We start from the raw sequence: 15,391 nt of genomic DNA on the forward strand, positions 1-15,391 counted from the left end.
CTAAGCAATTCTGCTGACATGGTCTTAAGACACGCTTCGTTGCACTGTTTGACGCTGATGAGGCATGTTCGTAAAACGATTACCAACGGTTTGCAACAAGTCGAAATTTCTACGTTTGAGGTTGAAAACGGACTTGTCACCGTTTGTCATTTTGGGGCCACAACATGATCTCAATAGAAAGAAGGAGGAATGGTTGAGTGGAAGGTCGTGCCTTTGCCGCGTTCTGTAAAAGGAAGACCAGTGGGCTTTGCCGTAGAGGCGGTTATTTCCAACAGCGATTAGAACCCATCCACTGTTTTAATTCTGCACGCGACTTCTTTCTCGTCGTCGTCGTTCTTGTTTATTCTAGACTTTTGTATGGAGAACACTTTATAATATTGTTCAAGATGCTTCCCATGATCATATGCAAAGCGTGACGTTGGTGCGAGTAGTTTGTTGGCTAGTTGGAATGAATCAAATGGAAGATTTGGGTCCGTCTAATGAAATCTCTTTGCATACGTTCCTCCTTGTAAACCAAAGGGGCGCGCACCATGGATGTCGTACGCCAAAAAGGCTCCGACTTGTCCGATGTTACCAACAATATTAGCAATAACAGTCGTAAGCTACACATGGCCCCTGCAGGGGGATCCTTACGACTAACTCTCTATTGAATAGATTCGTACGGCAAGCTTGGTGCTATTGTGTGGACGCGTTTCTCCACTTGCCATGTGGTTAGACTGTTGTGATTTCGCATTCTGATCAAAAAAGGTTCACGCGGGCATTCCGGGATTCCGAAGGGCAAACCGACGACCATGGTGTCCGAGTGTGTGTCCGAGTGTGTGTCCGAGTGTGTGTGAGTGTGTGTGTAGGAGGTAACAGAAACTTGCCCGCCGCAGCGCTTGCCCGCCAATGCGCGGTTTCACCAAAGCATGCCTGTTAGGTTCCCGCTTTAACAACACTATACAAATGGATTTGGGCTTATCGCTCGTATGTATATGCACATGGTGTGCGTGTATTCATGTTCCATAAAACCGGAACGCCTGATGTTAATCCTAATGGAAACACTGCTACATCTGCACTGGTTCCTTCTCAAAAACTTTGATCTACAATCACACTTGTCATCGTGAAAGCTAGCATGTCCAACAAACTCGTTCATTGTCGTCGTCGTCTCGTCGCCCCCCAATGCCCTTTCCTCCTCAAGGCCCTTCCTGAAAACCCCCCAAGACCCCCATGGGGGGCAGCTGGAAAGCGGAAGCGGGTCCCATCGGTTAAAATCGACTTTGATGTACAATAAACTTTTTTTTTCTTATTACTTTTTACGTCATGGGCCATCAAAGAAACGGACCAGGTGACTTTTGCCAAGACACTTCCATCTCCGTGTTTCTGTACACCAAGTGAGATTTTTACTACCCTTGTACCAGCTGGTAACCTCCTGTCGATCTTTTTTTTCATTCCCACATTTTCCACGAAAAATTGCATGGTTGTTGCTCTTTCAAATTGTATCACGGGACAAGCCGTTACACCGTGTGACGCATTTCCAACAATTTGGAAATAAGCGCGGTAGGGGATTCCAAGGGGTCGTTCCAAACTATCGGTCCCAATGAAGCAAAAATGCCAAAATGCATGTTGTACAAGGAGAGAATAAAGGGGGAGAATACGCGCAAAAAAAAACCTGAAAAAAAAAGAAATAAAAAGCAGCAAGAGAATTTTTATCTCCCAATGCGTGGTTCATTTGTCCCTATTTGGGCAATGCAGAGCGTTGGCTTCCAATTGGCCGCTGGGGCTTTGCGACTTAAAAATTCCCACGCTTCCGTTAAGTGCTTTGAGGGAATTTCTCGTTGTCGCCGTCGTCGTTGTCGTCGTTGTTTGTCGTCGTGGTCGTCGTCGTCGTCGTCGCCGTTGTTGGACATTTGAAAAGGCGAGAGTTTTGAACGTCACCCGCCCGTGGCGACCATCATCACCACACACATTACAGCATTATCATTGCTACGGAAACGCTCGTCCCATTGGACCACCTTGCCTGTGTGCGAGTTCTCGCGTCGGTGTAAAATTATAGATGGTTGCCCTCACGGCGTCTCCACCCGTCTTGTTGACGTCGTCCTTTGAGCATTCACTGCGACCTTGTTCGGATGTGGTATGTATTCCTCATGAAAATGCTTGTTTATTTTCATTGCTGGTCGCTGTTTTCCACGTGGCATTTGGGAAACGCTTGGTCATTTTGCAAAACGGGACAATGCGCGCAAGGCTCGCCCAAGCACATTTCGTTAATGTGGGCGGGTCTTGGCTGGGCCGTGGACGGGCTGATGTAACCTGCTTTTTGGTTAAATGGCATTGGAATTTTCAGAAATACTGATCTTCTACCTCTTTTGTTTTCTCTACAAAGCAGGGCACGGGAACGCAACTCGTCACGACGCATGCCATGACCCACTCTTACGAGCTCGATAGCCACCACACTTCAGATGAACACTTTGCAGAACTCGAAGCAAGTGACATCGGCGCACAATTTGATGGACTTTCGTCCGTACACAGCGAACATGTCCCGTCTCCGCACTCACCGCACGAGTCGCTCCCACATTCACCCTCTGTCGCACACCTCGTAGCTTCTCCTGTCCGGCTGGCATCGGACGGTGCAGACCGCACGACAGACTCTGACCTTCAGCTGAAGCAGGAAACACATCAGAATGGGGATTCATCACAGCAGCAGCAACAGCAGCAACAACACCAAGAACAACAACAACTACAACAAGCAACCCATCATCATCAGCAGCAGCCTGATCTAAAGATAGAGGGACCCTACCTCTCTGATGTGATTCCATCTACCCTAAGTCTACCACATATGGGTGAACCTCCTCTCCATCCCTCGCATCCGCACCAGCACGCTCACCCTCATCACGATCCTACATCCACATTTTCTCATTTTGCCGCGCCAGCCAGCACGCATATGCACTCTCCTGCTCTGCAACCCCATCGAACAGGCCGTGCGCGTGCTCAAACGTTCCATTTCGGATCACCCGCAAACGTTACCTACAGTCCAATGAGCACGTATGCTCCATTGACACAACAAGTTTATTCATTCCCGTACTCCTCGGGACGCTTTCAATACCAAGGCATGTCCCAATCCATGTCACCGCTTGCCACCGTCCCAGAGCACCCGCTACCACCTATCTCAACCACACAGCAATTGTCTCCGCACGAGCACATGTTTACCATTCCACCACCGCCCCTATCCGACTCTGACCGTCCGGTTTTGCAGTTCCGACATCAACAGCAACAGCAACAGCATTTTTTCCACGATGGACAGCAGCGCATGCGGCGCTCACCACCAGCCATGACGCGTCAGCGAAGTAGCAGTGACCAAGTCATGCGGCCTAGCACGCTGTTAGTCGACACGGGCATGGCACGACGTCCCTCGGTCATGTCCTACAACGGCGCCATGGTGTCCCCTTTGGGCACGCCAACACCCGATCCTTATGAGGGACATATGAGCGTGTCCGCGGGAGCCATTATGATGGGTGGGCATATGGGAAGCCTGGGAGACCCGTTAGGACAACCTATGGGTTACGGAACAGGATATCTCAATCCGGCCCACCTATCTCAACCCCATACTCGTCGACGCGCACCATCCGCTCCACTGATTCCTCATCCATCCTATTTCCACACTCCGGTCGCATCCCCCAGCGAATCGTCGAGCCCTCACGACAGTCCTCAAATGCTCCACTACTCCACAGACCCTTCGTCCACCCCGATCATGAACCCTGTCGACGAAGACTTTAAGCGGCGCATACTCCAACTCAAGTTTGAAGAACGCGAAATCGCCATCGACTTCTTAAAAGATCAAGCTAAACAGGCTGGATTCTCCGTGTTGGTACGCACGAGTCGACCGGACTACGTGGTCATTATTTGCAATTGTGGGCGCCGGGTCAAGCAAGTGGAGGGGGAACGCAAACGGAAACGGAAGCGAAAGACGGCCATGACGGGATGTGAGTGGCATGTGATTTTGTTTCGGAGGAATATCCCTGGGTAAGTTTTGCATATTTTTGATCATGGTTGGAGCTTGTTGTTGACTCGTTTTTGCGTCGTGTAGGAGCACTGCACCTCGAATGTGGGAGTTTCGAGCGAGCAGTAAAATGGAGCATAACCATCCACTCAACCTCAACGATGACTGAGCTCCCAACCGGGGACCCATGTATTTGAGATTCCTTGTCAATTTAACACTCCTTTTTTTTTGGAATATCCTGTTTGGAGATTTTGTCTGTAGGCCTCGTGCTGTTCTAGTTTCAAAGCATACCCAGTGTGTAGCTTTATTGTAGAGTTTTTTTTTGTATTGTCATGTTGACTGTGGGGATTTTAGATTTTTTTAGACTTTGTGTATAGCCCAGGTGGATGGACAATAGATGTTCGAGTTGTGAAAGATGAGAGATGTTATATCCCAATGCAAATGGGCACGGTGATGAGTGTGTGGTTCGGATGCTACAACGTTTTGTAATCGCACAATCAAGTCAGTTACCGTATGCACAACTCAAGAAGCATTGGATTGATAACGCAAAGGGCCATAGTTTAAATCTGGAGCAGGAAACGAGTTTTTGTGAACACATGCAGAAAGTGTTTCAGAGCCCGAATTATCGCAACGATCATCATCACGCAAAGATGATGTGCCAAGGAAAAATCGATCAACATCTAAACGAGCACCTGCAGCGTTTAACAATCCCATGCCATCACGACAAACAAAATGGATGGTATCAAACATGGCTTTATCCCATATTTTGCATACGAACACAAAATCAGCAAAGAATGCCTTTTGCGCAACTCGATTTGCACAAAGTTACAAGGCAAGGGACAAAGCTCAGGACAAAAAAAAAACGGTATCAACCATGTTATTCAAGGTATCAACCGTGTTATTCAAAAACAACGGTTTTAATGATAGCTAACTACTATATCCACATGAGAAAATACATTATAAAGTGTGAAAATAAATGACTTTGGGCTACTGGTTTTGCGTTTTCACACACCAAAGAAAACACACACACACATACAACACACAGACTGGTACAATCCATTCTATTCCCGTCCCACCACCATCCCTTCCACAACCTGCTCCTATGTTGATGTTCAAGGCCCACCATCAATTACAGGTAAAGAATGATTATGCTCCATTTTAGGGGTTGCCCGAAACTCCCACTTTTTACCACCACTCCTGAACAAGACAACTCGCCACTCACACCCCGTCATAGCCGTCTTGAACCTCCGATTCCGTTTCCGTTCGCCCTTTAATCTCTTGAGGCGTCTCCCACAATTACAAATCACGACCACGTAATCGGGTTTAGAGGTACGCACCAGGACGGTGAAACCAAAGTTTTTCGCCACGGTCTTTATGTATTCTATTGCGGGATCTTTGGTGTCGAATGTTTGGTTCAAGAGGGCTGATTTAAAGGTGTGAGGATCGTATGGAGTGTAGCCGTCTGGCAGTGGGGTGAGACGGGGGTTATACCGGTAGGATTGTTGACCTTGTACTTGGGGAACAGGAGGGATATTGGGTTGTTGTTGGGGAGACGCATGATGCGAGTAGATGCGCGAATACGGGAGTGTAAATGGACTTGCACCTGCACCAGCTGACGGCGTTGGATACATGAGAGGATCCGAGGGTATCATGGACATGTGAGAATGCTGATGATGGGAATGATGTTGTGGTTGTTGCTGTTGCTGTTGCTGTTGCTGCTGTTGTTGTTGTTGTTGGGAGTGATGATGATGAGAATGTGTTTGATGTTGTTGATGGTGATGCGATGGATGGGTATAGGCTGAAGAGGATGAAGCCGCGGAAGAAAATATAGATGCATCTGGATAGTTGACGTTGAGTGCAGGATCATAGGTTCCAAAGGCCGACTGAGGTGTGTGGTGGGGCGTCTGCAATTGCTGTGGCTGAGAATGCGATCCAAGCGGAGGAGACGAATGCGTGTGATGATGCCGTTGAGAGGTGTAGGAATGTGTCGTGTCAAATGAGCGTTGAAATGCGGGCAGAATCACCTTGCTGGTTGTGTTTGTAGTCGTGTCTGGGAGGTGCGAGGAATGATAGGAGGAATGAGGGCGGAAAGAGTACATATCTTGAAGAATGGGGGCAGGATGCGAATAGGAATCGGTCATCGTCAAATGTGGAATAGACAGTCGATTCGTTTGATACAGTGAGGACGACGACGATGGAGAGGATCCAGTCGTGGGAGCGTTGTTGAGAGCAGCGAGAGCGAGGGACATCCCAATTCGATCTTTGATGGGTTTCAGAGAGAAAATAAATAAAGCAACCACACAGGGATTGCATCCACAGGGAATCGAACTCTAGCAAAATGACTTGGAATGCACGAAGTGCCCTTAATGCATTCAATCCGGCCTCTGTCAGAAAAGAGAATCCTCAGCCAGGAGAATTCCAACCGGTCTTTAAGAACACTTGCACAAGTGTTCCAATTTTTTTGGTTGTCAATTCACAGCTAGCCTTTCGAAAGAGACGGCGGTAGGTGATGCTCTTGCCGTCGTCGTAGTCGTCCCGTCACTTGTTTCAAGAAACAGGGGAAGGGTCGACCAGTTTGCGTTCGTTGACGGCGCCGGTTGAGGGCGCCTTTGACTTGCAGTCCGTTGTTCAGTCTGCGCCTGCGTCCGTTTGGTCCTGTTACGTCCGTTAACGTCCGTTCACTCTGCTCAGTCCGTTGACTGCGAGTGGAATTCCTTCTGCAAAACGAGCGGGGGAACGAGAGCTCAGTATATATATGTAATAGTATGTCCGTGTCGTGACATCTCAAGATATATAAACAAATAAAAGTCAAACGGTAAAACTTGGTCCACCCACAACGCGTTTGAAACACGCCAACTCTACAGTTTTTTTAAGACAGTTCTTAACTCACATGGACAACAGGCTTCAAGGCAAGATAAAATACGCGAGACCAGCCGAACTTGCAAATTAGGCGCTGATTTCTACGTTTTGAATTGAGGGGGCAGGCGGGGCATCAGGCACGTTCGCCTTTCCTTTTTAACCGTCTACTACTACGATAATGCACAGATTCGGCACCCAATGGTAAATGGGGAACCCGAGTTGCTTTTCTCGGGTCAAAAAATGCTGACGCCGTGCTTGTCGTCAAAGAGTAGCTATAAGGATTGGGGATCCCACTTTTTAGTGGCGTTTGACTGCTTCGAGGCCTAACGATAGTAGACGGAAACGCATGGCCTCATGGGCCATGAGCATCATTACCCATCCTGGGCAGCGAGATGTGTAATGATAGTGCTAGGTAAGTAGGCTCTGTCCTACGAGTTCCCCACTCGCGTCGTCTTTGTCCACAATCCATGCTTTCCTAAAATTAACACGAAATCGGCTCAAGACAAGAAACAGAACAAGAGAAAATCTGGGGCGGGGAACCTGTTCAAAAGCCCAGATCGGAGAGGAGTTGGGGATGGCTTTTGTCAAGGGCACGCGCCAAAACGCAAACGCAACAGGCCGAAAACTTCACACTTACGCTCGGCTCCCCAAAAGCCCCCGGTCGTGCTTTGCCACATGGCAGCCACCCGCGAGCCACTGTGGCTTACTAAGCATCCAATTCGTATCGAATATTTGATATCAGCAACATTGCAGTGCGTGCGTCCAACCAGGTTTGATGGTATGGCCTAGGAATTGTTGAATAATTGCAACCACAATGGGCCGGTTGAAACCCGCTTCTATGCTCATCCGATCACATATTCGATAGTGCGGAGCCGATGGGTATTGGCACTAGCACCCGCACCAGGGATTGAACCGGCGACAACCAGTTCGGAAAAGGTAATCTAACTAATCTACGCTACGGCTGGAACACCCCTGCTGAACACTTTTGGTCTACCGTGTCCATCTAACATTGATTTGTAGCGAACGACTCTGATAAACCGGTTCGCTCTGTAGCGAACGACTCTGATAAACCGGTTCGCTTAAAGGCATCAGGTGACCATGATTGAGGTTTCCGCAATTGCAACCTAAGCTTCGAAACCCCTGAGATCAAGCTCGGTTCTGGGCTACACCAGCGCAGCGCAAAGGATACGTTACACAGCCATGATTGATCATGGCGATGGTCCGAGATGGGAAGATCGGACGCTGCCACCCTAATGAAGGCTATGGAAACTAGTGTAGATGTTACCATAGCATATTCTTGTATAAAAAGAGGAATTCAATAAAATAAGTCAGCGGGCAGAAGCCGTAGCGACACAAAATCCCCATAACTCACTTCTCAACTCCAATCTTAGGTTAACAGGAACCTAACAGAGCGCTTCAATGGCCTGATCACCCATACCGAAGCCTCTAAATCCTGCTCGGTTCACGACTAACCGACTCTCCTTGCCTCTCACCCTCAAGTCGCTACCGACGCCCAAAGAAAGGATTTGGAGACTACGATTCCTAGTACGGACACCCATACAACCTGCTAGGAGACCCAAGTTGTCTTTACCGTAGTCTACCAACAAAAAATCCATTACATGGTGGAGAAGTGCGACGAACTGCCTTCCCCTCTCAAATTCAGCTGAAAACCTTATTCGGTCGTACCGAAACTCTTGCACAAACCGAGATCCGCTCAGGTAGCTACTCGGAAACCTTTTCTCTCGTTTCGGAAACAGACTTCACGAAACCGAGAATGATGCCGGTCGAACGCTCTCCAACGCGAGGCTGCTCACCTGTGATCCAGACTCGTAGTCAGGGTCCTGCGGAGGACGTTGAAGTCCCTCCCGCAACATGCCCAAGGCGTTCAGGGACCACTTCCGTCGAACCGGAAGCCCCTAACTTGGCCACGATGGCCTCTGAAGTGGCAGCATTAAAAGAAGACATTGCCCGCTCGACTGCTGCAATGCAGTTGGCAACTCAAAATCTTACGGAACAGCTTCATAGGCTTTCCGAACGTCAGACAGCGGCGGATGAGCGCCTCGCACGAGCCTTAGAAGCCCTAGTGCATCGCCCGCTGCCTGAACAACCTCTCATAGCACGAGCTACAAGAGAACGGTCCGCAACCCCGTGGGAAACGTCGGACACACCAAGGGAGCATACCGAACCAAGTTTTTCAGGTCCGGTGCCTCCAATCCAAGTGCCAGCGGCCCCGTGGGCCAGCGACACCAAGGTCGATTCCTTGAAAGCAAAGGACGTACCCGAGTTTACGGGCAAAAGAAACCAAGACATTGAAGAATGGCTCAACAAAGTCCAACTTCTTCAAAATGTTAGCGCAATGTCGGATGCCAGGATGGTACAGCTCCTACCAGCCATGATAGCCGAGAAAACCCCTGCCGACGCTTGGTTTTACACTCTGGAAGCCCAGGAAACTCGCTCGTGGACCTGGAAAAGGTGGAAAGAAGAACTGCTTCGAGAGTTCCGAGATCCCCTAACCGAGTCCAAGCGCAAAACCGAATATGTGTGCTGCCATGCAAACCCCAAAGAATTTCGCAGCTTTCTCGCGTTCATTGACCACAAAACTCATCTCCGGCGCCTCGCATACGGCGACCGGGCAAACATAGAATGTCCTGCTGACCAGCATTTTGACCTAATAGTTGAACAATTGCCCAGCGACATCCAAATCATGGTCAAATCCTGTAATGTCATGAACCTGACCAAATTAAAAGACTTCCTGCGCCTTTATTTCAGCTCTGATGACACCAGAAAATGAGACCCTTGCTACAGCGGTGCTGCAGAAGCTCAGAAGAAGTCACAAAAGACCGGAACTGACAAAGGCCCTAAGCAGACGGCTCAACATAAAACTGGAAACCCCGAAAAGGGTTGCGACGGCCCTCAGAAGATGGTTCTGGACCCCAACACAGAACCACCGGCACCCTGCAAATTCTGTCAGAAAAAGCATTGGAATGTTTTCTGCTGGCAGAACCCGAACCGAAAAGATCCTGAAGATGGAAAGAAGGGACCATACGGAGCACCCATGCCCGCAGGTTGGAAACCCAAACAGGAGTCCAAGAAGTCGTACATAGTGGAGCTGGACTCGACGTCCGCTACCACCGAGACTCTTTTTTCGGCTTCGGAACTGGAAAGGACAGCCGCCGCTAATCAAGGATTCCACACCATCGGATTCTTTCATTCACCCGAGCACTCGGAATCAACAATTTTGATGACCGCACCTCTTTCCGAGGTCACGGTGACCAAGGAAGAGGACCCCCACATGCCCACGCAGGGCTGGGACCAAGTCTGGGACAACATAGCCATCATCTGGGGCACCCCGCAAGTGGCTCTGATGATGGGCAACAACCCCCGCGCGCTCAGCTTCTTCGCCAAAGAACCGAAGCGAGGCGCCGGGCACCTCGGGAACAACCCCTACGCAGTTGTGTGGAGTTCCCACCACCTCTACATCGCTGCCGCAGCCAAAGCTGACAAGGATCGAATCCTGCGAAAAGTCCGAGAAGACAGTACCCCTTGTTTGATCCTCCTTGCCTGGATAAGGCTCGACGAGCATGAGAAATTCTTGATGTGGAGCTCCGAAGATCCTGTTATCTTTGATTCTTACGCCAACCTGCAACTGGTGGCATTTCTCCTGACAGGCAATATCATTCGCTCAGACTATTATTATCATCACAGAAACCCCAAATTTCTGCACGTTAAAGACCATCCACGTCTCCAAAGACATGAAGAGAGCGAACGGACGTGTATAGTCATGCTGGCTATCGAACAAGTTGCTCGCCAGAATAAAACAACAAAACCACAAAATGACAAATCTAGAGAGCACTTTGAGAGTGCGATCAAGGCTACGGAAGCAACAAGTAACGACATCGCGCCCCATTTCGAGGTCATGGTGCCTTCCATCAATGCCTTCTACTCGGTAGATTTAGGCGATGTACTCAAAAGCCAGACCAAGACCCAAACGCAGCCTTGCTGGACGCTAGCCGTCATCGCTCAGCTCTGGGCACCTGTGGTACTAGACACAGGAGCCTGCGAGTCTCTGGTTTCCGACACGTACCAGGGCCTTCTGTTCTCCGAAACTGATTTGCAGGATGCGGAAACGATGGCTTTCAAAGGCATTGGTGGACGTATCTCATCTACCAAGACAGTATGCCTCAAAACTTCCCTCAGAGGCCGCGGAGGAGAATACCTGACTTTCCGCGCCTATTTCCGAGTCATTGCATACGGGAAACCTCTCATCATCCTAGCCAATGACGTTCTGGGACATCTGAAACTCCAAACCTTGGTTCAGGAACCCCCATTACCCAGTTTCGTGGTGATGCTCAAGAATCCGGACATCCTTATCCCTTGCTCCATAACAGATGAGCTGGACACCGATCACATGCGCAGCATGCCATACAAGACCAAGCAGGGTGAATTCATGAAGGATGCATCAATGCCACGGCTGACCAAAGCCAAAGCTCAGAAGTCTAGATTAACCATGTTAATCATGGGACAGACGCGCGTGGCAGCCCAAACTTTTCTCATCAAAAACCCTCTTGACGCCACCGCTGCTAGCTCAACGGTCCTGTTAGGCCTCAAACTGTCCACCGCGACCCATAATTCGGTTGCGGACCCCGAAGAGAACATTTCCAAAGAAGAATGGCAGACACTTCGGAACAAATGGAACCTCGACTCTACGGAGAGGGCTCCAGGGGCCTTCGAAGCCCAATTAAAAGACGCGGAACGTTTCCACGTCGATCTCAAGCGACCCAAACCCATGGTCTGGGCCCTAATCAACATTCTACGACACTTCCATCAAGCCTTCAGCTATGAGGGTCATCTCATAGGGAACTACACCAAGATTCCTTATGCGCCTCGATTTATCTCGGCTCTGCCACCCCTTTCGAGGCCACGGTCATACTCTCCGTTGGAGCGGACAGCCCTCGAGACGGAGCGAGACACCATGATGGGGCTTCAGAGGTGGAACGAACCACCGAAGTAACCTTCGCCAGCGATCCTGTTATCATTCGCTATGCAGACAAACCCCCGCGCATAGCCTTCGACTATCGCCGAGCCAACGACTGCATGGCCTGGGATCCATATCCCTTTCCCATCATGCTCGACATCCTGAACTGGATCGTCGCAGTCCCATTGCGATACATATCGGGAGGTGACGCAAACAAAGGATTCTACCAAATTGCCATCACCAATGCGTCGGTATGCAAATGGCTCGCGCTCAGACTCCATGACGGCATCTACGAACCACTCTTTATGCCCTTCGGACCCAAGACTGCCCCCTCGCACTTCTGTCAGGTGATGGACGACACCTTGGGTCCCTCCAAATGGCAAAATATCAACAACTTCGTCGACGATATCCACACACGAGCGGAGACAGCCGCGGAAGCCCTAGACGCCATTGCAGACTGGCTCGACCGCTTTTCCAGAGCCAAACTCACCCTAAGACTCGACAAGTGTCAATGGCTCTTTCACCAGCTCACGGCCCTCGGTTTCGTTGCCTCCTCTCAGGGTCTCGCTACTGATCCAGACAAGGTCGCAACCATAGTCGATTGGCCACGACCCAAATTCATAGGTGACCTATGGTCATTCGTGGGTCTCCTAGGGTTCTATGCCCAATTCATTTCTCGCTACGCGGAACTCGTCCGACCCCTGCAAGACGCTATCCAAGAGGGCGTTCGCGAATACCGAGACCTTAAAAAGGGTCGCACTGACCCGAAGAAAGGCACTGAAAAGCTCAATTCACCATCCATGCTCGACACGGCGGTGGCCCCTACAATCACAGCCACCGGAGCCTGATTTGAGGTTTCGCAACATCCGAAATCTAGCTCCTCAGACCTACCGGTGGTCAATCTACGCCAATCATCGCTGGCGGACTTACCCATTGACCCCTTTTGTGTCGGACGCCTTGCTTGCAAGCGCCCCGACCAAGGTCTGCACAGATTTATCGCGAAGCGTGAAGTTTCATGGACCGATTCCCAAAACTCTGCCTTCGCAGCCGCCAAGCAGGCTCTGACAACAGCTCCAGTGCTCGCGGCACCCAGAAAAGGGTTCCCCTACACCCTTCACAGTGACGCTTCCTACACAGCGTTTAATGTCACGCTCGAACAGTTACAGCCAGATGCTTCTAAACGCCCGCTGTGCTACCATTCCTGAGGCACCACCACCTCGGAAAAGAAGGCCCCCCCTGTCAAACTCAAGGCCGGATGCCTCATTTGGGGCCTCGGAAAACTCCGCCCATACCTTGAAGGCCTGCCTTTCACGGTCATTACTGATCACCGAGCTCTTTTGTGGCTCGCTAAATACAAAGGCGAGAACCGTAAGCTTCTCCGCTGGGCCCTCGATCTTAGTTACTGGTCTGAATGGATGACAATCATTCACAAACCAGGACGTTTTCACATTGTTGCTGATACACTTTCATGGCTACTAGGAGCGGAAACCCTACTCTGCTCCACCGCGACCCAAATATGGGTGTCGAAACGCGGAAGACGATGGCTGCGCACCACACCAGCTGCTCTCGCACCTTCCTCGACACTGGCAGATGCCGTCTTTCGTCTGGCCTTACAGCCTGCACTCATTGCCGCCATCCGCGCTGGCCTCACCGGCCAGCTCCACCCCATAGCCCAACAGGCCCGCACGCTCCTATGGGAGACCAGCCCCAACACCTACACTACAGCCGATGCGCACTTTCTTCAGGACTGGCAATGTGCAGATAACCTGCTGTGGCACCGTTTTTCAGTCTCCGAAGACCTTTGGTGCCTCTACGTGCCCCCTGCTTGCACCCCCAAGGTGCGCAAGCTTTTTCACGAGGGGGGAGGACACTTCGGATTCGAAAGAACCTACGCCAGAGCCACAGCACAAGTCTGGTGGCCAAAGATGGCACAAGATTTCAGAAAACATTGCGCAGGATGTGAAACCTGCCAACGCTCAAAAAGGGTACCGCAACTGATTCCGGGGTTGTTGAAACCCATACCACCAGCTCCGGGACGCTGGACAGTCATCACGACTGACTTCGTAACCAAGCTCCCACTTACTTCCAGAGGGTACGATGCCTTTTGGCTAATAGCTTGTAAATGCTCAAAGAGGATCCACATATGGCCCCTCAAGAGCACCGCGACAGCTACTCAGGTCGCAGAACTATTTATAGAATGCTACATCCCATTGCACGGCATTCTGGAGACTATTATCTCAGACCATGACTCCATCATTGAAAGGCTGTCAGAAACCAGAAATGCAGATGTGGAAGAGCTCTGTAAACATCTCGGAGACCTAAACATCCTTATCCGAGATCTGATGATTGAGGCCCAGGATTCACAGAAAAGATATGTGACAGAATTCTTCTGTCAGTGCTATGGTTATACTGGTTAGATGTGGTTCCAAACTAGTGGTCACATGACTTTGCTGATGGTGTCAACATTCATTTGACCAGAATTAGATAAATAAGCAGATTTAGCCATTTCTGGCTAAATTAGATGAGTATCCTGACACACTAGCATCTGCCCCTTTCAATCAAGTGGCACAGTGTATTTAGGATGACTTGTCTCACTTGTGATTGGCTATAAATGGTGCAATAGGCTGACAAATAGTTTAGGATGACATGTACAAGATCTGATTGGTTGCAAATGGTGCAATAGGCTGACAAATAGTTTAGGATGACATGTACAAGATCTGATTGGTTGCAAATGGTGCAATAGGCTGACAAATAGTTTAGGATGACATGTATGAGTTCTGATTGGTTGCAAATGGTGCAATAGGCTGACAAATAGTTTAGGATGATGTGGGTGAGATCTGATTGGGTAGTTAGGATATAGCATTTGTCAGCCCCTTTGTCTATAAAAAGAGGACCTCTCTGAGGCCCCTCAAAGGAAAATAACAAGTAGTAACCAAGTCTTCCCTAGTTTTCTGTTGTCTTCTTGTCCCTGCTAGCCTGTTACAAGATACTATGATTTATCACAACAACATTTGGAGTTCCGGAGAGGAGATAAGGTGCTTCTGAGCATGAAAAACCCAGCAGGGTATGAGTCCAAGATCACTCCAAAATGGCTGGGACCAGTCACAGTGACTGACTGTAACCTTCTCTGTGACAACTACGAGTGAAAACTGCCAGATAAGATGAGATGACTTCATCCATGGTTTCACATATTGAAATTATGTCCATACCAGAAGCCTGTCGATGCCGAAACTGAGGAAAGGATCGCGGAAGCACAAATGGAGGATTCCGACACTTCAAAAGGCGAGTTCGAAGTGGAAGCGATAGTAGACCATCGAACCAGGCGCAGAAAGCGTCAATTTCGAATACGTTGGGCCGGATACCCACCCCATGAGGATACCTGGGAACCAGAGGAAGCCCTAACAGAGGCTTCCGAAGCCTTAGAAGAGTACTGGAGATCCAGAGCTCCCACTAGCGCACTAGTAGAGGACTCCTTGGTAGTCAGCTTTGCAGGCGATGCCCTGGCTTACACTTCCGACCACCAATGCTTCACAATTTATCCGGACAATAGCTCACGTGATAATCACGCCCTCTCACCAGAA

At 49.8% G+C, this 15,391-nt stretch overlaps 3 protein-coding genes across 3 annotated transcripts; 2 read left to right on the top strand and 1 right to left on the bottom strand.

Moving 5' to 3' along the window:
- The first annotated feature begins 1,804 nt into the window (after positions 1-1,804).
- SPPG_06453 (uncharacterized protein) lies at positions 1,805-4,419 on the top strand. The gene is made up of 3 exons (XM_016754658.1): positions 1,805-2,113; positions 2,363-3,999; positions 4,064-4,419. Exons 1-3 carry the CDS (start codon positions 2,036-2,038, stop codon positions 4,143-4,145), a joined length of 1,797 nt encoding a protein of 598 aa, XP_016606074.1. The 5' UTR covers positions 1,805-2,035; the 3' UTR covers positions 4,146-4,419.
- A 403-nt stretch (positions 4,420-4,822) lies between these two features.
- On the bottom strand, positions 4,823-7,445 carry SPPG_06454 (uncharacterized protein). Its single transcript, XM_016754659.1, has 2 exons — positions 6,867-7,445; positions 4,823-6,693 (listed from the first exon to the last, which is right to left on the bottom strand). Exon 2 carries the CDS (start codon positions 6,223-6,225, stop codon positions 5,089-5,091), a length of 1,137 nt encoding a protein of 378 aa, XP_016606075.1. The 5' UTR covers positions 6,226-6,693; positions 6,867-7,445; the 3' UTR covers positions 4,823-5,088.
- A 1,167-nt stretch (positions 7,446-8,612) lies between these two features.
- On the top strand, positions 8,613-9,626 carry SPPG_09373 (uncharacterized protein; the record flags this gene model as incomplete). Its single annotated transcript, XM_016757533.1, has 1 exon — positions 8,613-9,626. One exon carries the CDS (start codon positions 8,613-8,615, stop codon positions 9,624-9,626), a length of 1,014 nt encoding a protein of 337 aa, XP_016606076.1.
- Positions 9,627-15,391: the final 5,765 nt, after the last annotated feature.

The sequence above is a fragment of the Spizellomyces punctatus genome (assembly GCF_000182565.1).
Source record: "Spizellomyces punctatus DAOM BR117 chromosome Unknown supercont1.12, whole genome shotgun sequence".
Lineage (NCBI taxonomy): Eukaryota > Fungi > Chytridiomycota > Chytridiomycetes > Spizellomycetales > Spizellomycetaceae > Spizellomyces > Spizellomyces punctatus.